This window comes from Onychomys torridus, chromosome 4 (assembly GCF_903995425.1).
Source record: "Onychomys torridus chromosome 4, mOncTor1.1, whole genome shotgun sequence".
Taxonomy (NCBI): domain Eukaryota; kingdom Metazoa; phylum Chordata; class Mammalia; order Rodentia; family Cricetidae; genus Onychomys; species Onychomys torridus.
This window is the reverse complement of record NC_050446.1, coordinates 107244084-107272069: the sequence shown is the minus strand read 5'-3', so window position 1 is coordinate 107272069 and position 27986 is coordinate 107244084. Positions and strand designations below refer to the sequence as shown.

The 27986-nt window shown below is 41.4% G+C and overlaps 1 protein-coding gene across 1 annotated transcript; it reads right to left on the bottom strand.

Moving 5' to 3' along the window:
* Positions 1-4: 4 nt before the first annotated feature.
* On the bottom strand, positions 5-27840 carry Mcm8 (minichromosome maintenance 8 homologous recombination repair factor). The gene is made up of 19 exons (XM_036184401.1): positions 27587-27840; positions 26627-26798; positions 26139-26222; positions 25214-25296; positions 24684-24833; positions 23341-23444; positions 22018-22216; positions 20928-21013; positions 18526-18677; positions 18024-18219; positions 15321-15351; positions 14540-14680; positions 11469-11610; positions 10029-10224; positions 7456-7675; positions 6875-7084; positions 5719-5795; positions 1637-1826; positions 5-1052 (listed from the first exon to the last, which is right to left on the bottom strand). Exons 2-19 carry the CDS (start codon positions 26772-26774, stop codon positions 960-962), a joined length of 2502 nt encoding a protein of 833 aa, XP_036040294.1. The 5' UTR covers positions 26775-26798; positions 27587-27840; the 3' UTR covers positions 5-959.
* Positions 27841-27986: the final 146 nt, after the last annotated feature.

Sequence of the window (27986 nt, the reverse complement as noted above, 5' to 3'; positions counted from 1 at the left end):
GCCTACATTTTGTTTTTCAATTTTTCATCCATCCAGTTTCCTGGAAGTTTAGTTTATTTCCAATCAGTGGCTCACAATGCCTGAGTGCTTATATGCTGAAGTGTTTGCTGGTTACAGATGTTTTAGCTGGAGGTCCAGTTCCACTGAAGCTTCTCACAAAATATGGTGAATTCTGAATTTATGGGTCCTGCCCCCTTGAAGCAGACCTGAGGAAACTCCCCAGAATGTAATCCAGCTTTTCAAACCAACGTTCCTTCTTGTGCTTTCTCTTAGGAGGCCGGATGAAGAGTGTCCTCTGCTGCTACCACCTTCTGCAGAGGCGGTGCTCAGTGCAGGAACGGCAGCCAAGAGGCACAGAGAGAGGCAGGAACGCTTTAGACACTGTGGCAGCAGGCTAATTTCACAAACTACTCCTGGAAGATTTTTTTCTTTGTTTGAGTCATCAGCCTTCATATGATTCTGTAAATAAGTATTTTCCAGAAAGGACGTCTGCTTAAGTCAACAAATTTCTACTACTTCCAATTGAGAAGTCAGACCTACTGCCCATAACCATAAAGGTTAGAAACAAATAGTTTTTATTTGTGACTTAAACATTTCGAAGTTTAATATAAATAAACTTTCACCAGAACACATACTCATTTGTTTATGTATTACCTGAATGCCTGATAAACACCTGATATACAAAACTATGAAACACTAATAAAAACATGACAAGAAAAAGTATAAATAATGTTTATGTTACTTAGATAAGATAATATAACTAAATTACTTTTAGCCTTCTGGATAGATTTTGGATTATTAATGTACAACTTACACCACTTCTTAGCTGATCATAACTAGCACTTTCTTCTGTTACAAGAGTTGTGTGTCATTTCTCAGAACTTTCATTTTCAGTTTTTATAATTAAGATCATTTTGAGCTATTAATAAACCATAAGTGGCTCTGACTTGGTAAGTCTGTTACATAGTTTGAAGTTGGTAAATCTTTGGACCTTTTTTTAAGAGGTAACCTTGGTCATTCAGTGATCCAATGAAGTTTTCAAAATCAGCAACCTAGAAGCAAACATCCAGAGTCAGCCCATTCAGTAACATGCCAAATATGACTTTTCCATCAATCTCTAAACAGACATACACCCAACAAGTTTCCCAAACACTCCAAAGAGTAAAGAATCCTTTGTCTTAACCATAGCCCAACTTAGACTAGCTTTTGAAATTGCATGACCTAAGCTTCCATTAGAACTCTGAAGTAGGAGCAGGTGGGATCACAATAATTCAACAAATGAGAAATCAGAGTCAACCCTCTGACTAGCACAGACAGTCAGGAAAAGATAGAGCCCAAATCTTCCTAGAAAAGTCCCTCTATCAAAATGCCAAAAACCTTTGAGAAGTAACAAAAAAAAAATCTTAAAATTAAAAAGTGGTTTTGTTTGCTGGGTATGGTTTCACTTACCATTAATCCCAGCATTTGGGAGGCAGAGGCAGGTGGATCTCTTGAGTTTAAGGCCAGCCTGGTCTACAGAGTTCCAGAGAACTCCAGTTTCCAAGAGAAACTGTCTTGAAAAACAAGGGTTTTGTTCTATTAATAAGGGCCCTCTGAAATTATTACAAAAAACTGGTAAGTATTTAGGTTATTGTACCTGAAGGTTTAGTTCTTTGGCAATCTGACGAAGTTGATGAAACTGAAATATATTATTGTAAGTTCTTTCAGCGATGCTGTTGAGAGCAGAAATAAATCTTTTTGCTGTTGACCTGTTGCTCATTCCAGAGCCATGCTGGGATCGCTCAAAATCCAGGTTCCCAAATTCATCTGAGTACGTTCCTAGCATGCTTAAGGATGGAGAAGAAGGGATTATCTCATGTGGCATGGCTACAGACATTTTTGGACTGGGTTCCAAGTCATAACAGAAGATTGGGAATGACTGTGGTATTTACATAGCTGCTTTGAAATTCACTATGATACAGATTGACATAAATATATGTTGAACACAATTATTGCCTTTAAAAAAATCTTTTAGGTAGGAATGGCAGTACATTCCCACAATCCCAGTGCTCAGGAGCTAAGGCACAAAACTTTGAGTTTAAAAACAGTCTGAAATACATAACAAGTATCAGGCCAGGTAGGGCAAAGGAAAGAGATCATATCTCAAAACACCAAAACAAATTTGCAAACAAGAAATGCAAAAATGTAGAGTTGAAAAACAATATTACAAATATTAAAAACATTCTTACTGATTAATAAAACTAAAATTTCTGAACAGAATATTTTTGGCTTTCCCAGGTAAACATGTGTTATTAACTACCACAGTACCTACAAAGAAAAGATGTTGAAAAAGGTATTGTTACCAGGTGGTGGTGGCGCATGCCTTTAACCCCAGCACTTGAGAGGCAGAGCCAGGTGAATCTTTGTGAGTTTCAGTCCAGCCTGGTCTACAAAGTGAGATCTAGGACAGCCTCCAAAGCTATACAAAGAAACCCTGTCTCGAAAAAAACCAACCAACCAACTAACCAACCAAACAAACAAACAAACAAACAACAAAAAAAGTACTGTCATGCAGCATAGATAAGAAATATGGGTAATTTAAGTTATAAGAACTAGTTAGTAACAAGCCTGAGCTATCAGCTGAGCATTTAATAATAAGTCTCTGTGTGGTTATTCTGGTGGGACAGAAAAGTCTGTCTACATATACCTATAAAAAAAAATCTTAAAAATAAATACTCTAGGAATGAACTCAGCTCAGTTGACTTGCAAGGATGGCAGTCAGACACTACCCCCACTTCTCTTCTGTTTTCTCTTATTTTTACAGTATCATCAAAAGATGGAAATAGGCATCTGACCTGAGTCTGGCTAGAGTCTGCAAACACCCATTACAAATGGAATCAACCACCCTGTAATCCAGCTCTACTGCTGATTCCATCTGTACAATGGGACACATAAAATCCCATAGCCAGTTTAACAGGTGAAGTTTTTTACTCAGCAACTATCAGATAAGTATTGGTGACCTGTCAGGAAGTGGGCTCAGGGCAGTAAACAAATCTAACTAATCACTCTTCATTTTTAAGGCGTCTTTAGGAATGATCTTGAAAGGTCACAATCTGTTCCTTGAATAGGTAAGAAACTGTGCAAACAGAAATGTGCATCATTTAAGTAAGACAAGAGCACATAACAGAATAGTGCACATTATTTACAAGCTTAATCCACCTGGATGATGTATAGTAAATTAACGTTCCTTTGTTGTCAGAAATGCCTTGAGTTACTGACATGGTAATTATACTTGTTTAACACAGGCATCCTCCTAGTAACCTAATGCCTTGGGAATTATCCTTATTCCATTTGACAGATGAAGATGGTTTGGGCAAGTAAGGATAAATGACTTTCCAAATGTTACACTACTAATGAATGTCACCTGGATTTTAATCCACGCTTCCTTGCTTCCATTTGAAAAAAAGATAGGTAAAATATGTGACATACTCCCCTGAGGTGGAAAATCTCACAGCAACCTAGTCTCTCTACTCTTTGTAGAATATTTTTTATTGTGTAAGACTACTCACATAAACTGTTTACTAAATAAAAACATTTACTTTTCAAAAAATGTCCAGCTATGTACTATGCTAACTCAGATGAATTATGTCATGGTTCAGATTTTTCTTGATCAGGTTTCTACTTCCCAGTTAAAAATGTAATTTCACATGATAACACATTAATAGTGGTTTCAAAAAGCAGAAGAGATAGGAACTATAAAAGAGCAAACTTTTTTTAGGGGCTGGAGAGATGGCTCAGAGGTTAAGAACACTGACTGCTCTTCCAGAGGTCCTGAGTTCAATTCCCAGCAACAACATGGTGTCTCACAACCATCTGTAATGAGATTGGCACCCTCTTCTGTATACATAAAAATAAATAAATCTTTAAAGAAAGAAAAGGGCAAACTTTTTTAAAGAGTGTACTTTAATTAATGAATTAATGAAGTATGTTTAATATCACATGCTAGCCATGATTGTGGGCCCTGGAAAGATGCTGGTAAACACGATAAGGTCCTTGTTCTCATAGACCAAGAAAGCATGTTAGTCTAACAGATCTGAACTCAATGTGTTTAGCCAGCTCTCAATCTCTGACAATGCTAGGTAATCCTCACCATTGATCAAACTATTCTCTCCCACTGTTGCTGACACACTGAATTAAAGAGAAGGTTCTCTTCCACAGACTGCCTATAAAAGCAAGGAACAGGCTGCAGGTTATTGCTCAACTTTAGGGGGCAGCAAGGTCCCCTTCTACCCATAAGCAGAGGGAAGAAACCACAGACAGACCAGAACCCAGTGAACATAAGCAGAACAAGGAGAAGCCTCCCTACTGGAGGGGAGTAATCATTGGCACCACACTCCTGAACTATTAATTACCAGAACAGTGTGACTGCTAGACCCTACTGGGAGGGGAGTAATCATTGGCACCACACTCCTGCACAATTAATTACCAGAACAGTGTGACTGCTAGACCCTACTGGGAGGGGAGTAATCATTGGCACCACACTCCTGCACAATTAATTACCAGAACAGTGTGACTGCTAGACCTAAAATGTCGTTGTGACTTCTGTTCTGTGTAGTAGTACTTCTCATCGGGACTGCCAGCTCACAAATATCAACATGGAGACTTATTAATTATGAAAGCTTGGCCATTAGCTTAGGCTTCTCCCACTAGCTCTTATAACTTTAATTAAGCTACTTTTGTTTTATTAATCTATATTCTTCCCCTATGGCTTGGTTACCTCTACTCTGTATGGTATGTCTGACCTTTTCAGTGTCTCCCTGGTGTCTCTCTAGCATAATCGGTGTGCCTAGATTCCTCCTCCTCTTCCTCTCTTCCCAGAAATCCTGCCTACCCTTCCCTGCCTAGCTATTGGCCATTCAGCTCTTTATTACACCAATCACAGCAATACATCTTCACACAGTGTACAAATATCCCACAATAGATATGATCTCAGTTTACGGTATGAGTCAAAGGAAGAGGGATCTATGTAGCCTTTAATATCATCAATCTGGCAGACAGTAGTGTCCACCAACATGCACTAAATTAGCACTAACAGAACACTATTATTATGGTGTGTATGCATGCCACAGCACAACTGTGGACATCAACTCTGTGGAGTTGGTTCTCCTTCCACATTTATGGTGTTTCCAGGAATCAAATCATCCAATTTGCATGCTAGGTCCTTTCACTGCACTGAGCCACTGCGGCCTGTGGTAGAACTTGTCATGGCAGCCTGAAGTTGGACTAGAAAACCCGTGCTCTTCAACTATATAGAACTATTATTCAGGGTCAGAGAGGAATTGGCAAAGCACCCTGATTCTGACATGAAGCAAATTCATTATCTATATAATTTACCCTGAAGAAATAGAAATTACCTATCAAAAACACCAAAAGGAAGGAAGGAAAGAGAGCGGTGAGGAGATAGGAAGAAAGGAGGAAGGGAAGGAGGGAGTGAGAATGGGAGGAGGGAGGTGAGAAAGAAAAAAAGAAAGGGAAAGAATAGTTCCTACAAAAATTAAGGGGCCAGCAAGATGACTGAGCAGGTGAAGGTGTTTGCCAGGGCTGACAAGGTGAGTTCAATTCCTGGGACTCACATGGATGAAGGAAAACGCTGACTTTGGTTGTCCTCTGATGTCCACATGTGTGTGTCCACACGTGTGTGCACTGCCCCCATCTATGTAAAATCAGCGTCAATCTTACCTATGTTTCATAATTTCAATTATATCTCCAGCATCTTCTTTAGTTGCTTCCTCTCTCAACTCTAACCTTGCTCGTGCCTATGAAAGAAAACAACTATTTTACAATAAATGATAAATACTGTCACCATTATCTGTGCAAGTGTGTTGGATCTAGTCTTAATTATTCATTGTATGGGGAGGGCTGGGCTGGGAGTGAATATGATCAAAATACGTTGTATGCATGTGTGCAATTCTCAAAGAATAAAAATGTCTCTAAAAATTAGAGAAGTGTACAAATAGCTTAAAATATAGCCAAAATTCATTTTTACCTATTAACATTTTTTCCTGTGTGTTCATTTCATGAGGTTTGGTTATGAAAATGTGTTTTTGTCCTTGCCTTTTATTTTCAGGAAATCAGTTTATTTGAATTAAAATACCAGAGGAGTCAATCATATTTTAGGATCAAAAGAACCTTAACATCCATTGCAGCTAATCTTCACTGCGGCAGCACCCAGAGCACGCACACTGTGACAAACAGCGCTGCTCTTAGAAAGGCTACCTACGCCTCCAGACCTGTCACAACCAAATCAGTCAGAATACTCAACAGTCTGTGTTCCCATATGCTCAACTTGAAAGCCTAGGATTCTAGGTAATCGAACCATTTTTCAGACACTCCAGGAATCTACAGTGTCATTAAAAAAAAAAAAAAAAAAATTGACATTGCTTGACATAACTGGTTCTATACTTAGAAAGAAATCTGTAGCTTTGATGTTTCAAAAGTGACTTAATCTTCTATAAACCCTTTTATTTATCCTTTTAAAAAAATTTTTTAATGTCTCCTAGACAAAACTATCAAACACACACACACACACACACACACGCACACACACACGCACGCACACACGAAACCTCTTACCGTACTGGAGACTGAACCTAGGGCTTGCACAAGCTAAGAAAGCACTCAAGACCACTGAACTCCTCTCTTGATTTTTGAGATATGTCTCATATTAAGTAACCTAGTCTGGCCTTGAACTGACTCTGTAGTCCAGGCAGGCCTTCAATTTGCAATCCTCCTGCCTCAGCATCCTGAGTAACTGAGCTTATAGGCTTGTGTCATCAGGCTAAGCTCCTCCCCTCCTCCTCCAGCCAGGAAAAGCATGAGTGTAGGAGATGCTGACCTCCGTCAGGCGGGTCAGAGACTCCAGCTGCCTGGTGGTGATGGGCGAGCTGCTCAGGCGCTGGCTCTGCTTGCGGAGCTCCAGGTAGAAGCCCTGAAGAGCCTGAGCAGCCTCTGCAGACAGCCTCGGGTGGACATACCGCCGTGCATAACCAACATACTTCCTCAACAGCTGGTGTGGAATCGGATCTGTCTTCTCTCCAGGAGCCACCTAGAGTAGGATTTAAAAAAAAAAAAAAGCTAAAGTTAGCTTGTTAAAAAAGTTCCCAAAGCCTCTCCAAATAAACCAAACACTATGGTCACAGCTCTCAGGCCAACTGCCTTAGCATAGTGGTTCTCAACCTTCCTGATACTGCGACCCTTCAATACAGTTCCTCATGTTGTGGGGACAAGTATAAAATTATTTTATTGCTACTTCATAACTCATTTTGCTACTGTTAAGAACTGTAATGTAAATTTCTGATATGCAGGATATCTGATCACCAATCCCAAAAGGGTCGTGACTCACAGTTTGAGAACCACTGGTTTAGATGATTCCAAAGCAGCATGGAATACAACTAAATGATTAAGAAACAGGTATACCTTTAATCTTTCTGACAGTGGTTTCTCAGAAACCACTTCAAGTACAGAAGCGTTGGAATCCTGACTGAGCGCACGAGCGACTGTGGCACCGCCAACGGCTCTCTGCTTCCCAGCTCTTATTGCGATCACGTGTTCAGAAAGTAGGTGGTCATGCTGCTCATTAGGAGTATCTAACAAGATAAAGACCAAATCGAATCTGGACAGTAGGGCACTCCCCATCCTAGGAAGCAGGGAAGAAAGCAGCAGCAATGTTTGTAACGGAGACAGAAAAACCTAAGGAACTGTTTAGAAGTAAACAACAGTCACGCTTCCAGTTAAGGAAATAAGCTTTCAGTACAGCTACAAGTTCCAACTCCCCACCAGAGAGCAAAGCCACTGAGCTCTGCATGCTATCCCTGGTAACGCTCATGTGCACACAGGCTATCAGTGCCTTCAGAGCTCTTTTCTACGATTGTTTCCTTTTTTGCCTGCATGTGTGTCTATGCACCAGAAGTGTGCCTGCTGCCTGTGGAAGACAGAAGAGAATGCTGGATGCCCTGGACCTGGAATTAAGGATGGCTGTGAGCTGCTGTGTGGGTGCTGGGAACCAAGCCCATGTCCCCTGCACGGGCAACAAGTGCTCTTAATTGCTGGGCCATCTCTCCGGCCCTGCTTTTATAGCTTGTCTGATCAGAACACTGTCTCTCAAGTACTCATGTCCCACTTAAGTGCAAAATCTTACTTTTGGAAAAAGAGCATCTATATGCCCAGAAGAATAACAGAGTAAAGATATAGGCATCATACCGATCCTATCAATCAGGAACAGTTTCTATTTGTAAAAAGAAAAAGCAATCTAAAGTGTTTAAAGATTTTGATGAAACCACCAAAGGCGGCTTGTGTTAAAAACAACCAAGTCCATTGTAGGTTTTGTTCAACAAGATTATACAGACTTTATGATATAGAATTTCATTAATTTATTAAGGAAAATCCATGAATAGAAGAGTGACTTTGTTGGAGGCAGTGATAAAGACACCCCAAATCTCCAAGCACAATTGTGTTTTATTTTTTACTTTTAAATGTTTTCTTTGTGTACATGTGCATGCATACCATGAAGCACATGTGTAACTTATAGGAGTTGGTTCTGGATTGAAGTTTTACCCATTGATCTTGCTGGCTTGACAATTTCTATTTTAGATGCATACATTTCTTAAATTTATTATTACTATTTATTTATGTTTTTTCAAGACAGGATTTCTCTGTATAGCCCTAGTTGTCCTGGAACTAGCTCTGTAGACCAGGCTGGCCTTAAACTCACAGAGATCCACCTACCACTGCCTCCAGAGTGCTGGGAATAAAGGTGTGCACCACTACCACCTGGCAAAAATTTTTATTGTTTTTTTATTTATTTTGACACAGGGTCTCACTATGCCAAGTGAGACTGGCCTTGAACTCATGGAAAATTCACTTGCCTCTGCCATGAAAGTGCTGGGAATAAGGGCATGTGCCATCACACCTGGCTCAAGATGTATAAATTGTTAACATCTGCTGTAGCGGCTAAAGACAAGAGAAGATAGAAAAGATAGCAAGGTCAGCCCATGAATTTAGGACCAGCACTGAGCAACACAGTGAGATTCCTCATCTCAAAAGCAGTGGGGATGGGGAGGGGCTGGAGAGACGGCTCAGCATCCACAAGCAGGTCACAACCAGCTGTAACTCCAGCTCCACGGGGATCCAATGCTCTCTTCTGACACACAGGCAAAACACCAATACACATAAAATAAAAATAAATAAATCTTTAAGAGAAAGTAAATTTAAACAGAAGAAGAGAAAGAAACAAGCTGCCCCCAATTACACGTAAGGGCCAGTCTTTCCTGAGGTACTGTCTTCTCACTCACATCAGTTAAAGCTGTTCTTCTTTTATACACCTTGTGTTCCCCTTGCACAAAATGAATTAGAAAAGGAAGCACAAGCCAGGCATGGTGGTTCATACTTTTAATCCTAGCACTTGGGAGGCAAAGGCAGGCTGATCTCTGTGAGTTCAAGGCCAGCCTGGTCTACAGAGCAAGTTCCAGGCCAAGGCTACACAGAGAAACCCTGTCTCAGGAGAAACAAAAGAGGAAGCACAAGCTCAAAGCAAACTTTGTTCTTGAAAAGGCCTTCTTACCCAGCTAAGCAGACAGGGTCCTCTACCAGGGTCTGCAAAGCCATTTGCTTCTCACTGCTGCTTCCCACTGTTCAATCTTACTGAGGTTTAAACCATTTCTGATTGTTCATGGTGATAAAGCTACAATACACATCCTACAAACATGTCTATGGAGTTGTTAACTACGATCCATAGAGTGGCCAGAATAAACACAATGTACATAATCATACAAGGTTTCAACATGTGGAGCACGTGAGGATTCTTTCTCACTCCTTAACACTGATTACTGCATCTAAAACCTTTCCTAGTCTGGTAGGCTCTCTGTGGTACCTTAGTTTTCAGGACTTAAGCACATTTCTGCACATTTACTGGAGACCAGTAACTTCCATGAGCTACCCACTGATATTCTCAATATCTTTTCCTTACTGACTCACAGCACACAGAGACTTACTTTAAATTCTCAGAAACGGTTTTAGCTTTATTGTAGTGTCCTCCAACTGGATTTGCAGCAGCAATAATGGAAGTTCTTGCAGGGAGGCTGCAAACCACACCAGCTTTAGCAAGGCTAATACTCTGCTGTTCCATGGCTTCTAGCAAGGCTTGATGTTGGTTCCCCATCTTATCAAACTCATCTATTCCACAAATGCCTACACGCACGTGAGGAAAACAGACAAAAACATCTTTTTGTAAGGCAGAAGTCACCGCACAGGGATTATTTCCACTTCTTTCTAGAATTTAAAATGATCAAATGTTAGCCTGGCAGTCTGACAGCTAAGTGCCCTGATTTGCGTTATTTCCTTCATCTGAGACCTTAGGAAAAGCACTGCTTCTTCCGATGAGCACCAGGCAAACGTCTGCTTCAGTAGGTATCTGCTGATTATCAATTGTACAGCGGTGCCGTTTTTCCAGGCAGGCAGAACAACACCAGAAAGATAAAATCCCCTTGCCCTTGGGAAGCTTACATTTTATCTGGCCAACAAGAGACAGCCAAGTGAAAACACAGTGATAGCTGCTAGAAAGAAAGGTGGTCATGTTAATGAGAACAGACTCTGTTGCAGAAGAAGGCCAAGATGGAGTTAAATAAAGAAAACGAAGTCACAGCTCTAAATTCATGGGGCAATCCTTCTAGAGCACAAGATGGCATCCACTTTCTTTCCTGTTTCAAGCTAACTAGAATGACTTTGAGCTAAGTAGCAGTAATGCTCAACGGGTACTCACTGCACACATATACATTAAGCAATGGTAGCCCACAGGACAGTCCACTCCTACTCCATAGGAACTTACCATAAAACTCCAACAAAACAAATGACCACAAATGTGACAGGTTATCAAGTGGGAGGTGTAGAAACCATCCATATTTTATGATTATTTAACTTTGACATCTATGTGCTGTAAGATTCTGAAAACAAACCAGCTAAAATGGTATACCAGAGATAAAATGACAGCACCACACGTTCGATTATTATTTGACACTAACTGTCAATCCACAGTTAGGACAGTGCTGTCTAAATGGCTCTCAAACTAAATTCACTGAAAGGAAGAAATTAAGCTGAGGTGGACAGCACGGGCCTCTAACTCCAGCACTTATGTGGCAGAGGCTGGAGGATTACCTTCTGAGGGAATCTGACTTACACAGCAAGGCCACTGTTTCAACAAGAAAAAGGAGTTTGGCTTTGTGTTGTTTTTTTAGGGTTTTTCGAGACAGAGTTTATCTGTTTAACAGTCCTGGCTGTCCTGGAATTCACTTTATAGACCAGGCTGGCCTTGAACTCACAGAGATCTGCCTGCCTCTGTCTCCAGAGTGCTGGGATCAAAGGTGCATGCCACCGTTGCCCGGCTGAAGTTTTTATTTTTTTAAGCCCCAGTATTATTAATCCCTTTTGGCTCTCACCTTGGTCACCAAGTACCAGGGCACCAGCTTCCAAAGCAAAATCTCCAGAGGAACTGTCTTTTGAAAGAGTTACAGTCAGCCCAGAGCTGGTGGTGGTATTTCCACAGACATACACACCACGAGGCGCCACATTGCATGCTGCCTAATCAAAACAAAAGGTTTAAAAGAATCTTTCAGGTTTGTTGCCATTAAGCATGAGAACCTAAGTAGAGATGCCCAGCTCCCGTGTAAAAGCTGGACAAAGCAATGTAACATAATCCCAGAGCTTCAAAAGTGGAGACAGGCAGACTTGCTGGCTAGATAGTCTACCCAAATCGACAAGCTCCAAAATTCAGTGAGAGACCCTGTCTCAAAGAGTAGGGTGCAGAGTAATAGAGGAAGACACCTAACATCAACTGACTGCCTCCACACAATAACACTAACACACACACACACACACACACACACCAGTAAAAAAGAAGCATTGACCACATCAACAGCTCAAATCCAGAGGTACTACAAATGCTAAGTCAATGCTCTATCCCTGAAGTCTCTTTTGTTTTTGATGAGTATTTGTGGTGTGCACCACAAACGTGCTGGTTCCCATAGAAGCCAGAATCGGGTACTGGATCTCCTGGAGATGGAATCACAGGTGATTCAGAGCCACCTGACAAGGGTGCTGGGAACCAAACTTGGGTCCTCTGAAAGAGCAGCAAATGTTCTCAACTGCTGAGCCACTCCCTGACACCCCCACACCCTCAGACAGGGTCTCACGACAGCTGAGGCTGCCATCCTCAAGTTCACTATGTGGTCCAGAGGATGACCCTGAAGTGCTGGTTTTATAAGGGTACACTACCACAGCCGTTCTGTGTGTGACAAGTAAGCAGTCTAACAATGAGCTACATTCTATGACCTCTTAGTCTTTTTTGAGAAGTCTCACAACGCTCAGAGTGGGGTGGTTTACTAAGTGCTCAGAGAGAAGCAGGAATATCAATGTTAAGTGGTTCCTGATAGCGCTGGTCTAATTTTTAAAAACGTGGCCTCTAATATTTCAGCTTTTAAAAATTGTCTGTATTGTTTTGGGAGTGTGTGTGTGTGTGTGTGTGTGTGTGTATATCAATGTGTCTGATGTCCTTCTCTATCACCCTCTACTTTCGTTGGTGGTGGCATACGTGTACGTTGTGGGGGTGTGTGTGGTGACTGTCTTTCTCCATCACTCTCTACTGTTTTGAGACGAGAGTTGCTCACTGAACCAGAAGTTTACCATTATCAGTGAGGCTGTGATCAGTGAGCTCTTGGGGTTGACCCCACCAGCCCTAGGGTTATAGGCATGTACAGCCATGCCCAGCTTTTTACATGGGTGCTGCTCTTGGCCACTGAGTCAACTCCCCAGCCTGACCAAGGATTTTAAAAGCATCAATCTAGGTTTAAAAAAAGAACTAACAATGTCATTGCTTGGTATTAAATTTTTCTCAGGACCAATAAATATATTCTGAAACTGTTTATTTACCAAGAGGAACTTCCAAGTTAAAAAAAAAAAGTGCCAGAAAAAAAAATGTTTCACACTGTGAACAACACATATAAATAAAATTTTAAGATATATACAATCAGACACCATGAAGGTTAAAGCAGGCTTCTTCCTATAAACACCAGTTCAAAAGTTACAAACACTGAATGCCATGGACTACAGAAGAAAGCTTCAACAATTCAGATCCCCAGGTGTACCATTTCCTTTTAAAAAATATTTACTTATGCCTTTAATCCCAGCACTCAAGAGGCCAGCATGGTATATAAAGAGAGTTCCAGGACAGTCAGGGCTACACAAAGAAACCCAGTTTCAAAAAACAATATATAATATGTGTGTGTGTGTGTGTGTGTGTGTGTGTGTGTGTGTGTGTGTGTGTTACTTGAATGTATTAAGTTTACCACATGTGTGCAGTGCTTGTGGAGGCCAGAAGAGGGTGTCATATCCAACAGAACCAGAGATACAGATAGTTCTGATCCACTATGTGGGTACTGGGAACCAAATCCAGGTCCTCTACAAGAGTACCAAATGCTTTCAACCACTGAGCCATCTCTCCAGCCTCTGCTTTCACTTTTACTATAATATATTCTTGCCTCAGATATCAGGCTGTTGCAAGGGCTCAAAACAGATTAAAGTAGGCTCTTCTGGCCAGAGACCCAAACAAGGATGCAATGTTTTAAAGGGATTAAAAAGCCTGGTTTAACATTCAACCACAGGGAATAAAGATGACACATGTGAAGGGTGGGGGGATGAAAATGCAAAGGCAAAATCAAAGCAGTCCTGTCCCACATCAGGACCACCTCTGGGAGCACTACATATATACAAGCACTAGCTTCAGGCTGCCTATACTACCTTCAAAGAGATTCAAAGACAACTATGATATACATCTAGAGTACTCAACTGCTAGACAAAGATTCATCAGCACAGGACTGACTGCAAGAAGGGAGTTTGGGGGCACTGTGGGGTATCACTCTCGAGAAAACACAAGCTTTCCCACAAACAGCACCTTCTAGAGCAATCATGAACCCAAGAGGGACATACCATCAGGCTCTGGGTGAAAGAGACAGAATCTTCTTTGGTGGCTAACAAATGACTGATAAGAAAAGTTGTTTTGCTTTGGATTCAGAGAAATGATGGTAATAGACAGAGATCCCTTACCTTTACCAGAATATTCTGAAGCCCTAACAAGATGCTTATGTACTTGTATGGAAGGAATACACAACCTAGCTTTACTTCCTTCAGTATTCTGTTCATTGTTGTAGTCACATCACAATAGACTAGCAAAGCATTACTAGGTGTAACAATGGCATAAGGAAAATAGCATTTTATCAGTTCACATCGCCACAGACCAGGATGCCTATGTGGTTCATGTGGCAGGAAGCTAGCTTGATGTGAAAATAGGGCCAGATATATAACATATTATTCACACAAACTCCAAGTCCTCTATACCCCTAGACAAACTAGATCCTCTGCAACCCAAACATGCTCTGCACTGAGAAATGCCACCTGCCAATTATTCATGTATTATATAAGCAAAAGGCAAAATACTAAATAATTGATCTTCTACCTGCAGCATCTGACTCTTCCCCAAGCCTGGATCTCCAACAATCAGGATGTGTGGGTCTCCTCGAATGGGGATCCTGTTTTTGTCATCTGCGTACTTCCGGCTACCGCCAAAGAGTGCTAACATCAAACCTGCTTTAACAAGCTTGTGTGGAAGAAGAGAACAAAAAGGAAAAACATCAAGATGACTACCAAGAGGCATTCCTGCATGGTTACAGCATGACTTGTCTGTCTGGAGATGATTTCCCTTTAGAAGTGCTATTGGAGCCCAAGGCTTGGTGCCTAATTAGTCAGATGCTCTATCCCTAAGCTATACCACCAGCTAGGATACTTTTAAACATAACTGAACTTTACTATTACTTTTTTTTTACAATGAAGTCAAGAAACAAGGCCAGGCATGTCTTAAAAAACATCTAAAAACAAACTTCTATAACAGAAATGATTAAAAACGAAGACTAAATGTATATAAAATCAGTGGTATCTTAGAAATTGCTAAGAGCAACTTCGTATGGCAATAATCCATTCCCAAGTGAGAAGCACCTATTGGTGCCTACTTTAACTTAGTGTCTGTCTAATTACTTTGTCTATCTGTCTGTCATAGGTGTCCATTCCCAGTAACTGTCGACAGTTCCAGGGGGCCATTATTTGCCTCCCACATAATCAACTTATGAAGAATGATGATTCATATTAAAAACTAGCAAGAGACTCTCATTACTTTTTCATATTAATTTGATTCATTGCCAACTTGATGTGCTTTTTGAATGAAGGTCAAGTAATATACTTACTTCATGACCAAAAATGACAGGACAGAGTGAGCTGAAAAACAGAATACAATTTATAAATTCTAACTTAAATTTCATAGGTTCATTAGAAGATCTACTTTACAATTTGCTTAATTTCCTTTACTTAGTGTCTAAAAGGGGACACTAAGTAAAAACCTCAAGTTTTATTCATACAGTAAACTTTATTAAAGTCTTATTTAATCTATAAAGGGAAGAATACTTTAAAATCCATGCCTCTAAGGGGGTGCTTGCAAAACATCTTCAAGTAATTCAATATACAGCTGATCTCACAGAATTAACACTTAAAATGCACTGTTTTCAGGTTTTCCACATTCCTGAGTTACTTGTTTTATTTGAACAAACATCTTTAGACCTGTGTAGTCAAGTCACCAAAAGAAGGACACTAATGAATGAGCTCAGCACAAAGGTTAGTATTTTAAGGTGGCATAAAATTTCATTTCTTTTCAGTTCAACTCAAAAGGGTCAGATTAAAAATGTGAATATGAGGAAATAGCTCTACGAGGACTGGAGAGATGATTCGGCCTGTAGAGTATTGGCTGCAAAAGTATAAGGATTTCACACTCCTGAACCATGTTAAAAAACAAAACAAACAAACAAACAAACAAACAAACAAATATAAGCTGGGTGCTGGGGGCACATGCCTTTAATCCCAGCACTCTGGAGGCAGAGGCAGGCAAATTTCTGAGTTTGAGGCCAGCCCGGTCTACAGAGTGAGTTCCAGGACAGCCAGGGCTTCTCAAAAAAACAAACAAACAAACAAAAAAACCAAACAATTCCCACCTCACCCCCCAAAACACCACAGGTATAATGGAAAGCTGTAATCTAGCACTGTGGAAGTGGAGACAGAAGGATCCCTGGTGCTCACTGCCCAGTCTAGCCAACCTCTAAGCTCCAGGTTCACTGAGAGACTGGCTCAAAATGTAAAATGCTTAGCAATAGAGAAACACAAAGAACATACCTGATGTCCACATAAGCAAGTGCGCGCGCGCGCGCGGGAACACACACGAACACACACACACACACACACACACACACACACACACACACACACACAGAATTTGCATGTGTCCATTTTGTAAGTAAGAAACATAAAAATGGACAGGGTAGTAGCCAGGAGTAAAGTGTGAATCTTCCTCTTGTTTAAATAAATGTAAACAGAACCTGGAGCCCTTTGGAACTAATCTTTACCATGTGCTAGTCTAACTGCCACCTGCTTCCTCCTAAGCACCTATCACAGATTTTCCTATGGCCACAGAAGCATCCTTAGTAGACACAAGGGCAGGACAGAAGTGATGGGCTGCTCCTCAAATCTAGGTCCCCAAGAGGCAGTCTCAGGGCACCACAGCCCGGCTGCCATCCCTTGTCTGTGTTACTCCTGCCTTCCTGCTACTTCTGAGCTCTTCTTCCAAATAAATGACACTTAACCAAACTATTGCTTCCAAAGGTATCTAAACTAAAACATAACTTGCTGCATATTGACAAGTCTAATACTACCTTCTGTTTGTGGTCCTCCGTTTGTTATCTAGTATTGGTCAATAAACCAAAGGTCCAGGATGTAAATAATCTCAGCCTTGTAGACTGTATTGACTCAGTCTCTAGCACTCAACTTGTAGTGGGGAAAGCAACCACTAACAACATGCCAATCAATCTGGTGTGGTGTGTTTCACTAAAAACTTGCTAAAAAGTAGCCTGCCTACTTTGCCAATCTGCTAGATTAATGAAGTGAAAGAGAATTCCTTGAAGACCTTTAGTTTGGATGATGAAATCACCAACACGCAGACAGAAGGAGAGAAAGGCAAACTGGTGAGTAGTGCCGAGGGGCCGCTAAAAGCGGTAGCTTCACTTACAACCACAAGAGAATGACAGGAGTCTGAGCCCCAACACGGCTGCTCCTGGGGCGCTGCCTGCCTGCTCAGACAACTCCTAGGTGGCTTGCCCACGCTGACCCCATCACAGCACTAGCTTCCCAGAGTAGGTCAGGGTGGCTATTTGGTGGGGAACTCCAAGAGTTTAAGGATAAAAACTCAAGTAACTCAAAACTTTCCTCAGTTGGCAAACTGACATACAAAAAGCAGAAAGACTCAACTCTGGAGCCCAAAGCCTTGATCAATTTCTTCATGGAACACATTCCAAGTCTCCTTCCTTCACCTCTCTTAGGTAACCTTTATGCAGTCTCTTGATTTTCCCCATTTCTTCAAAATTACTCCCAAATTGCCAGAATGCCAAAAGCATACTACATCAAGTATGGTGAGTATATTACAAACTAATAACTACATGGCAAACTTCTGTGTGAGACAGTCATCATTTACGCTAGGTATCATTTTGTTCTAAAAAGGCCTAAGGATAAACACCCCTTACCATGTGATATCTTTTATTGCTACTATTTACTTCTGTCACACAATGCAAAGGCAGCTAGGATATCATGTAAGTGACCAAATGTGGTTCTGTTCCAATAAAGCTCTAGTTATGGACACTGAAACCTGAATTTCATATCATTTTGTGTAATGAAGTATTCTTCATTTTTTTTTAACCATTCAAAACCACAAAATCCCTCACAAGTCCTGGAACAAAAGATAGTGAGCTACATGAGGCCTACAGACTCAGGTTTGGTGACCATTTTGACAAGTTACCAAGAGCTCGCTGACATGCACATCCACAACAGAGCCTCGGGCCACTAAGACATACTTGACGATGAGCTTCAGCAGGTTCTCTTCAGCCTGAATCTCCTGGATGGCATACAGATCTTTAAGTGAGAACTCCATCAACGCCCCATGCTGACAACCGTCCTCTGCAGTCTGTGCTGTCTGTCCTTTGCTATTGCTAACAGAATTGGCTTCAATGTACAAAAGGAACATGCACTTATCATTCTTATTCCGAGAACCTGAAAATCCAAAATATTAAATGTATTATTTTTATTTTCTATACAACTTGACTGTTAAACAAGATTTATGACTCAGTGATTTTATTTACTCATTCACTTGAGACTTTTTAGAGACAAGGCCTCAAGACTAACTTCAAACTGTGACAATTCTTCTACCTCAGCTTCCTGAGGACTAGAACACTTCATCTTACATAGAAACACGGAATTCCTAAATTACTTGATTACAGAAGTATCTTACACAGAGAAAAAAGCTAACATCTAACATACCACTGTTGAGAAACAGTTATGAAGAAAGTTACAACATACCTTCTTCGGTATTTGAGACTTTGACAATTCCAGTGATAGTCACTGTGTCTCCTGGGACACAACTATCTACCAGATCATGAACAAGTTCACACTCTATTGTTCGAGGGATCCGGCCCGCTTCTCTCTGTGCGTCAGACATCAGCTCCTGTATTCTAAGGCATTCAACAGTTTTCAGTTAGGACACATCTTACGTTCAGTTGTCTCTTCAACACAGTGACTTTCCAGGATCTGCACACTGCTGTTCTACATGAAGGCAGGCCGGTTTTTAAGGAGTTCAATGGCATTTCAAAAATTACTTCAGCAGTTCCAATTCAGGAGAGCAGAAGGAACATACGTATGCATTTCCCCTAGCATCCCTCAAGAATCCAACAAGTAAGACTCACCACAGAAGTGAAGACAAGTTTGGAGCATGTACAAGTGGCGTCAACAAGTGAGCTATAGTGAAAGTTCTGAAGAGAGCAAACCGTACAGCAGTGATGGGTGAAGCACAGTGAGGTACAGACTGCACAGACAAAGTTCACAAGACAGAGAAGTGGCAGCCTAGGTTCCTGTAGAGCCCCAAGAGCTTCTCAAAGTTGGGGGTGGGCAGCAAGAGACAGTACAGAAGTAAGTGGTTAGAATCTCTTTGGAAGGAGTGGGCAATCAGGTAGGGAAAGAATGAGAATTTACCATCAGGCAACAGAGCACTATCCTACAGAAAAGGGCAAATTCCTTCTAAGAGAGGAGCTAAGATGTCCCTGAGGCTATCTCAACTCCAGAATAAAGCCTTCTCAGTTCAGCATTAAGACGCTCAAACCAATTCAAGAACACTCAGAACAACCAGAATTCCCATCTTACTCAGGAAGAAGGCCCAAGGAGGAAGAACTCCAACCCACAGAGAGCAGCAGAGACGATCCCACCTCTCCAAACAATTTCTCACCTGATCTCTCTGAAATGGCAATAATTCAAGGAAGAGAAAATAAAAACAGGAGTCTAAGAGCATGTCATAAAATAAAAATAAAAAGTGTTCTGAGATGGGACCAGAGGGAGGACAAGCATGAGATCACAAAGTTAAAATTACCAGGGTAAGGCAGGGTGGTGTGTGTATGTAACTCCAGTGCTCAAGAGGCTAAGATGGAATTGTGGGTACAAGGTTACACAAGGGTTACAAAATTGGTCTCAACCCAATAACAACAAAGAAGATAAAAAGCAAAGGTTTTTAGAGATGATACAACAAAGAGCCAACTCAATTTGGAAAGCATGCAGAGAAATGAAAGGGTAAGGCAAACTCAAGGCGATGTGAGGGATGCATCGGACTGGAAGTGCAGAAAGTAGTGGCTGGTACACTGGACAGCTAAAGACAATCCGGGACAAAAAGTGTCAGGGGGCATGAGGACAACTAAATATCCCTTCACCATTTCCTAACCGCACAAATGAAGGGATTACAAAAGGGGCAGGGAGTCCAGCACCCTAAAGGGAACAGCGTAAGAACAGCATCGGACCTCCCACTAACAGCAGGAAAATAACTAAAGAGACTTGAGCTGTCAGACTTTTTTGGCAGGGAGGGGAAGGGGTGTTGTCACAGACATATAATCAAAAACCCTGGAATGACTAGATGAAAAATACATAAATGAGGAACCTGAAGAGATGGCTCAATGGCTAAGAGCACTTACTGCTCTATGCCAGGGGACCCAAGTTCAGTTCCCAACACTCATGAACTGCCTGTAACTACAGCCCCAGGGAGTTCAATCCCACGCCAATCTTCTGGCTTCTGATGTCCCTCTTCTGACCTCCTTGGGCACTCACACAGTTGTACATAAATTCATGTAGACATACTACACATAAATAAAAATAAATCTTCTGCCGGGCGGTGGTGGTGCACACCTGTAATCCCAGCACTCGGGAGACAGAGGCAGGTGGATCTCTGTGAGTTCAAGGCCAGCCTGGTCTACAAAGCTAGTCCAGGAGAGGCTCCAAAGCTACAGAGAAACCCTGTCTCAAAAAAACAAAACAAACCTACTTCTTTGAAAAATACAATGTCTTACTTGCAAAACAAATAAAGCAAAATAAGATAACAGTAAATGGTATAAAATGCTGAAAAGAAAATGAGAACATGTCATAAAATAGCCCACTTTCAAGTGATTATCTAAAACTTCAATATTAATCACAGTCCATCATGGAATATGAAATGAGTCACAACATTTAGACACAAAATGAACCACTTCTCAGTAGCTATGGGATGTAATAGCTGCATCCTTTCTAGAATTCAGTAACCAATCAATTTCAAAGAGATAATTATTGTTTAAAAACAGAGGCTCATCAAATAAACAGTCTGCAGATCAGATGCCACAATACATATAGTAAAGTAAACGACTTTCTCAGCAGAATGAGAACTCCTCCTTACTCCTGCTCTGAGAGCTTACTTGATCAACTGCCAGTCCACTGTGACTGTGAGGGGAGAGCTGCGCAAAGGAGCAAATGACTTCCCTCGACATGCGGGCACAGGACACTGCAACACAAGATTGACATCCAGCTCTGTAAGCCATGACCACATCTTACGGCACTACGTTACAATCTCACCCACTTCTTGTTACAATCTTCAGATGTCATTCTTGGTCCTTCTCTAGCTGCACCTTCTTATTTTCTGTACTTACTTTTTGCTATGAGTAGCCAAAGCTCCCCATTAGCTCCATATCATGTACTTATTTATCCCTTACTCTATGCCCAGGAACTCTCCCAGGCTTGGGCCCCTTGACTGCCCCTTCTCCTTCAGTCTACATGCTTTGACCCAGTCTTCTCATTTTGAAAAGTCTTTCGTTAAGGACCTTCATGAACCCTCAGCTCTCCTCCAGCCTCCTTTGCAATGTGGAATATATTCACTTGACTAGTAATTCTCACTGTATATGCAGACTGTGTTCAAGTCTTCTGGAGTCACTTTTTGGGTGTTTGAAGCTAAAGACGCATTTATAAACTTAAGGCATTGTAGCAGTTATGCAACAGTATTAACTCCCTGATCAGGAGCAGGAGTTAGTTTCCTCTCTGGAATTGGGGAAGTCTGTGACTGACTCCACTCTACTGTGACAGAGTGACGGAGCATGGCGGAGCATGGTCTGCAAGGCTGGCTTACGAAAGTTGTGCCTACCAACTGATCTCTTTCCACAACAGCTGTCAGCAGCCATGAGCAGACAAGCTCTGAACTGCCATCATATGTATGAAAAGCCAAAGCCAGCCCGTAAGAAAGGTGCTCAGCCAGGATACCTCACTCTACCAGCTCTTGCCATCATGTGATGGCAACTCCATAGAGACACAGAGGCAGGATTACCCAGGTGAGGGTTCTTCCAGCCTTCTAAACCAAGAAATCATGAGAAATAATAAAGTCTGGTGGGTCTGAGCTCTAAATGCAAGGCCATTTGCTCTGTGACAGCTCTGTTCAAAGACACTGGGGAATGTTCTGTAAACTGATGTGCCTTCTTAAAGAAGACAGAAGGTAAAGCCAGTTAAAGGACATATCACCTTTGTAGGAAGATTGTATTTCCCATCTGGAAGAGGGCAACTCTGAATCTCTCCACATGCAGCACAGCGAAAAGCCATCTTGGTGCAAAGAGGCTTTATGTTCCCGACACGAACCACGGTCCCTCTCACAGAGATGTACTTCCCATAGCAGTTTGCTCTGACGTTCTTGAGGTGTGTCAAGGGCTCATAGTTGTACACTCTAAAAATAAAACAAGAATGTGCCTATCTAAACTTACAATGAACAGAAAGAGTTGTATTTTCACAAGTTTCTTTGGGAGCAGCCACAGAACTCGTCCCAGAAATCTCACGAGTTAAATGTTATTAAAAATGAAAAATGCTAAATCCCACATATTGCCATCTAGGGAAAAAGTGGGAGGGAGATAATTAAAGAAGAAAAAGGAAGCCACTGTAGAGGCTCATGCCTTTAATACCAGAACCCAGGAGTCAGAGGCAGGTGGATCTCTGAGTTTGAGGCCAGCCTGGTCTACAGAGTGAGTACTGGAACATCCAGGGCTAACAGAGAAACTGTTTTGAAAAACCAAAACCAAACCAAACCAAAGCACATAAACAAACAAACGAAAGGAAAAGGAAGAGAAGGAGGAGGAGAAGGAGGAGGAGGAGGAGGAGGAACAGGAGGAAGAGGAGGAGGAAGGAAGGAAAACTAATTCCAAAAGGAAAATTCTATAAAGTGACTTTGGGGTTTCTAACTTTTTTCAATTTTTTTTCTATTTCTCTCTCTTATTTTCTTGCTTTGTTTTATTGTTGCTTTGAGACATTTTGTGCAGTGTGAAGAAGTGTCACTCTGGCTGGTTTAATAAAGAGCTGAATGGCCAATAGCTAGGCAGGATTTCCAGACACAGAGGATGCTGGGAAGAAGGGCAATCGCAAGGAAGAAGCAGGAAAGCAGGATGGACAGTATGTAAATGAGGCAAATGAGCCTTGGGGCAGCACATAGATTAATAAAAATTGGTTAATTTAAGTTATAAGAGATAACTAAAAAGAGATAGCTATCAGCCAAGCCTTCGTAATTAATAACAAGTCTCTGTGTGGTTATAAGAGAGCCAGGACATAAAAAGACTCCCTACAGAGACAAGCCTTGAACTCAGAGATCTGCCTGCCTCTATTTCTCAGGTGGGGACTATTTAAGGGGAGGAAGGGGTCCTGGCAAAAGCTGAGAGGGGAAATAAGTGAGGCCAGTGGGAGATGAGAGGAAAGTAAAAACAAAATAATGATATATGTATGTATAAATATTTCACAATGAAACCCATTTGTTTGTACAATAATCAAAAAATTATTAAGAAAAAACAGCATCAAGTTTCTCACCTTGCAAAAATATGTGGCACATTTACCATTGTTTCTCCATCATTAGACAATCCCTCTTGAGCTTGTAATTCTGCGGCATGCCGTTCAAGGTCCTTGGTTAATACCTTAGTTGACAATTGAAAAGTAAATATTCTTTAAGCAGAATTCTCATAGATAGCCCAAAGTGCATGAACAGCTCAGAAAAAAATAAACAGTACTGTGATAGTTAAAAGACTGATAATTCATTATGACCATTCATTCTGCAGTAGATTGTTTTATTTGGGATCTTCTTGCACCTGTACTAGAAAACTTCAGCATCCCTATCTTCTCTCCCAAATAAACTTAACATTAAAAGTCCTTACAGCAGGGGCTAGAGATGGCTTAGCAGTTAAAAATAGTTGCTGTTCTTGCAAAGGACTGAGGTTCAGTTCCCAGCACCCACATGGTGGCTCAAAACCATCCATAAGTCCAGTTCTAGAGAAACCAATGCCCTTTTCTGACCTCTTTGGGCACTAGCCACACACAATATACACATTTATGTGGGGGAAAATACTCATACACATAAAATAAAATAACGGCCCTCAAAGCCATTACCCACTGGGTTCCACTAAAAAAAAATTTCTGTAGGCCATGCCTCAGCACAAGCCAGAGCAGGAAGGATGGAAAGGAATTGTGATTAGGAGCATGTTAGAGATAAAGTGGTGCCATGGTTGCCTGGCTAGAGAAATAACGGACTGGATGAGTCTGAAGGTAAGAGGCAAGGTTACCAGTGCAGGGCTCCCCACAGTGCGCACAACTGTGTGATGATCTGTCCACTGCAGTTGGATGTCCTGACCTCCCCTGCCATGTCCAGGTTCTACGCACCCCTCTAAGAGCTCTCAAAGCCCACACCTTCCCCTGAGCTTTCCCATTCTGCCCCGCCTCTGAAGGCGCCCAGCACTTATCTGCGCCTGTCATGGGTCTGCTCCCTGACCCTGAAGCACTTCTGCGGGTGCTTTCAGGTGCTGTGTCCTCTGTCCCTGAGAAAAACTGACACAAGCACATAACAACTGTTACTTCCAGTTTACCGATGGGACCAGCAGAGAAACGCCATCTGAGGGCAGTCCTTTCGCTCCAAGTTCCGGACACCATGCTTGTTTGGTATTTCATGTCAAATCAGAGGCCTCCTCACAAAGGAAGTACAACTTCAGTATCTTTAATAAGATTAAATGACTCAAGGAAACTGTATATAGGCTGACCTTATTATCTCTTAGGGGAACTCTGCAATCCTTAAGTTCTACCCAACTTCCGTTAGTAAAACCTAAGAACCTTTTAAAAAGGACTGGCACTATGGTATCTCCATTTAAAACATTGGCCAAACTTACCTGATGTATTGCCAGGCCCATACATGCCAAGGTTTTCTCAGGGGTATCTCTTAGTGCATTTTCTATATCTGGTATCAGGTTAGTTAGTTCATCATCTTTTGTCAGTTCTTTAAAATCCACCAAAATGCTTCCCTTTCTTTCTATTTCATCCTATAAAAGATTAAAATTTAAATATAACAATTGCTATTCTGAGTCAATTACCATAACTGACCATTTAGTATGCACTTTGAGAAAGCATGAAATAATCAAACAGTGATAATTCTAAGTTTTATTACATGGCTGTAATACTGTAAATATTTTTATATACATACCTAACAAACTTTTGAAATTGGTATTTACAGTAATATCTCCAAGGATGAGAATGCTAGAAAGTGATCCCCTTGGGTCCACACTGCTGTTACGTGGTAGAGCCAGGATCTAAGTGACACCCATCCAACTCCAGTGCTCATGCTCACTACCACCTCCAACATACTGTCCAGTTAGCTGTCACATAGAGACAGACTGTCTGTGTTGTTGTAGAAAGCACTCACCTTATCATAAAAGTCAATATGCCTTGTGAAAAATTTCTCAAATGCTTGAATCTTCTCAATAAAAGGAGAACTATTACTGTAAACTAAGCCAACAAACACAGCATTAGCACCAATAATTACACATGGAAGCATTTATATTTTCCTAAGACAGACTCCCAGAAACACCATACACTTTCTCCCCTTACTTAGTTTGTATTGTGATTACATTTGGATAAATACTGGTATAAATGAATATTTGAGATTCTAAACAAAACCTGATGTCTGAATAACCTGAAATATCCATAAAAGTCCAAATATCTGAGAAACTTTCTACTGAGTCCTAGACTCCTCAAAAGGTATATCAATCCAAATATCTCATATAATATACTTAAACTAAACATTATAATAAATGCAAAGCCATACACACGAATGGAGCTAAACATAACCACTATCTTTGCAAAGTAAATTCTACTTGTTCATACTGTCACTTGTCAAATTATTTCCAAAGACCTGGAGACAGAGCAATGCTTAATTGTAATCTCAAAATTGTAATGCTAATTCAGTCTAGTGAAATGCAGCTGTTTAGTTTTTTAGGAAGGTATCCCTTAAATTCCATCTTTAAAATATGTAAAAATAAAACTCTGGCTGGGTGGTAGTGGTGCACGCCTTTAATCCCAGCACTTGGGAGGCAGAGCCAGGCAGATCTCTGTGAGTTCGAGGCCAGCCTGGGCTATCAAGTGAGTTCCAGGAAAGGCGCAAAGCTACACAGAGAAACCCTGTCTCGAAAAACCAAAAAAATTTAAAAATAAATCAATCAATCAATCTCCGAACAAATGTTTGGAAGAGCAAAAGGCAAGTATCAGATATTCAACCATCATGGCAACATGAAATGTAGTATCCAGAGATGGACATATAACTCACGGTACTTCTCAACTCTTTATTCTACCTTCAGAGAAGTAAAGCTTCCAGCCCTTATACGGCATAAACTGGTCCAACGTTGACCGAAGAAGTAAAGGTTGTGAAGTTTGTTCTGAAAAGATAGAATATTATGTTAGTAAAAAGCAAAGCACCGTTTTCCCCCGTAGTGTCTCCTTCTACAAGAGTCTATTAATAGATTCTAAATTGGATATTTCAGTAAGTACTATTTCCTGCTGTCTACGAGGCATGAATTGCTTTTTTTTTTTTTTTAACATTTGTTATGTGTATGTAGTCTGTGTACATGCATGGACACACACACACATGCCACTGTGCACATGTGGAGGTCATATGACAGCTTGAAGGAGTTAGTTCTCTCCTTCCATCATGTGGGTTCCTTGGGATCTAACTAAGGATCAACAGGCTTGGTGGCAGGCACCCTTATCGACTCAGCCATCTACTGGCCCTTGAGCTGTTTCTTTCATGAGAGACAACAAACAGATCATTCAATGCACTTACCAGAAGTGTGCGTCCCTGCAGCTTTACTGGGGTCAGCTCTGTGTTCTCTTTCTCTCCAGCTTCCTGAGAAGTTCCCACCACCTCTTCCTCTTTTCCAGTTTTGGAATCTTCCCCGTCCAAAACCTCTCCCTCTGTATGCACCACTCATGTCTTCTCAAAGTAAATAGCACCCCTAAAATGGATTAACGTAGTAAAAGGGGGAAATTTAATGTACTGTGTTTGAGAACAGCACATAAGCTTGCAAAGTTCCACTCTACAGTATGAACCTTATGTATTGTGTAGTTATTCTTTTAATCCCCATCACGATTTAAGGTAGACTACAGACATTATTCAGCCATCAGTTTTCAAAGAACCACCAAGGGCTGGAGAGATGGCTCAGCGGTTAGGAGCACCAGCTGTTCTTCCAGAGGTCCTGAGTTCAATTCCCAGCAACCACATGGTAGCTCACAACCATCTGTAATGAGATCTGGCACCCTCTTCTTGCCTGCAGGCAGAATACCATATATATAATAAATAAATTAAAAAAAAAAAAGAACCACCAAGAAATAAATAAGACAGTAACTTGAACCTGTTTGCAGTGTCGGAGACTATTATTAGGCCATACTAGCTGAACATAATTCTCACCTGGATGATACTAGGGAAATACCGTACCTCAATCTTCGTTGTATTATTTTCTGTGGCAAGCTGTCCTAAAACTGTTCGAAAAGAAAACAACTCCACCTAAAAATTCCTATCCCATAGATACAAACTACTAATGATATATTCATACACTGCAGTGAAATTCTTTAGGAAAGCCTAATCTTAAAGAGGATTTAGTTAATAAATCGTTCGCAAATAAGCAAACTCATAAAATTTGTTTGTAATAACGCACTGAGATAAAAACTCAAGTCTTCAAGACCCTCAAGATCAGACATTCCATCGCAACACTACGTTCCACATCGACCTAACAGAATAACATACTGAGAAAGGTGGCAATTCCAACGAATATTTAGGGAAGTAAGCCAGAGGAAGCGCCACCCACAATCCTTGACTTCATTCACGTTCTAACTGCGGGAGTCCTCGAGTCCTCCCAGATCGCGCCCGAGGCGCTGCGCACTGCCACGCAGGGCTACGGGGACACTCCGGCTCCCGGGCCGCCCGGGTCCCAGCGTCGCGGCGCACCGGAACGCGAGAAGGAGGGCGGGTAACACCGAGCACAACTCCACAAGCTAAACTCCGAGTTCCTCCGGAGTTCTATTTTGGCGCGTCTATGACGCTCAAGGAAGCACGCAACGGGAGGGCGGGACGAAGTGTAGCCAATCAAAGAGTTCAGTTAGACGGAAGTCGCGAGGCTCCCGGAAGCCGCTCTGAGGTCGGGACC

Excerpts from the sequence above, each read along its gene's own strand:
- Mcm8 (XM_036184401.1), bottom strand. The coding sequence starts at position 26,774 with ATGAGTGGTGCATACAGAGGGAGAGGTTTTGGACGGGGAAGATTCCAA. Across the intron at positions 18,678-20,927 it reads GTGGACTGGCAGTTGATCAA|AATACAGGAGCTGATGTCTG; the intron begins GTAAGCTCTCAG and ends TGAATGCCTTAG. Across the intron at positions 5,796-6,874 it reads CTCTGACCCGCCTGACGGAG|GCACGAGCAAGGTTAGAGTT; the intron begins GTCAGCATCTCC and ends TTTCTTTCATAG.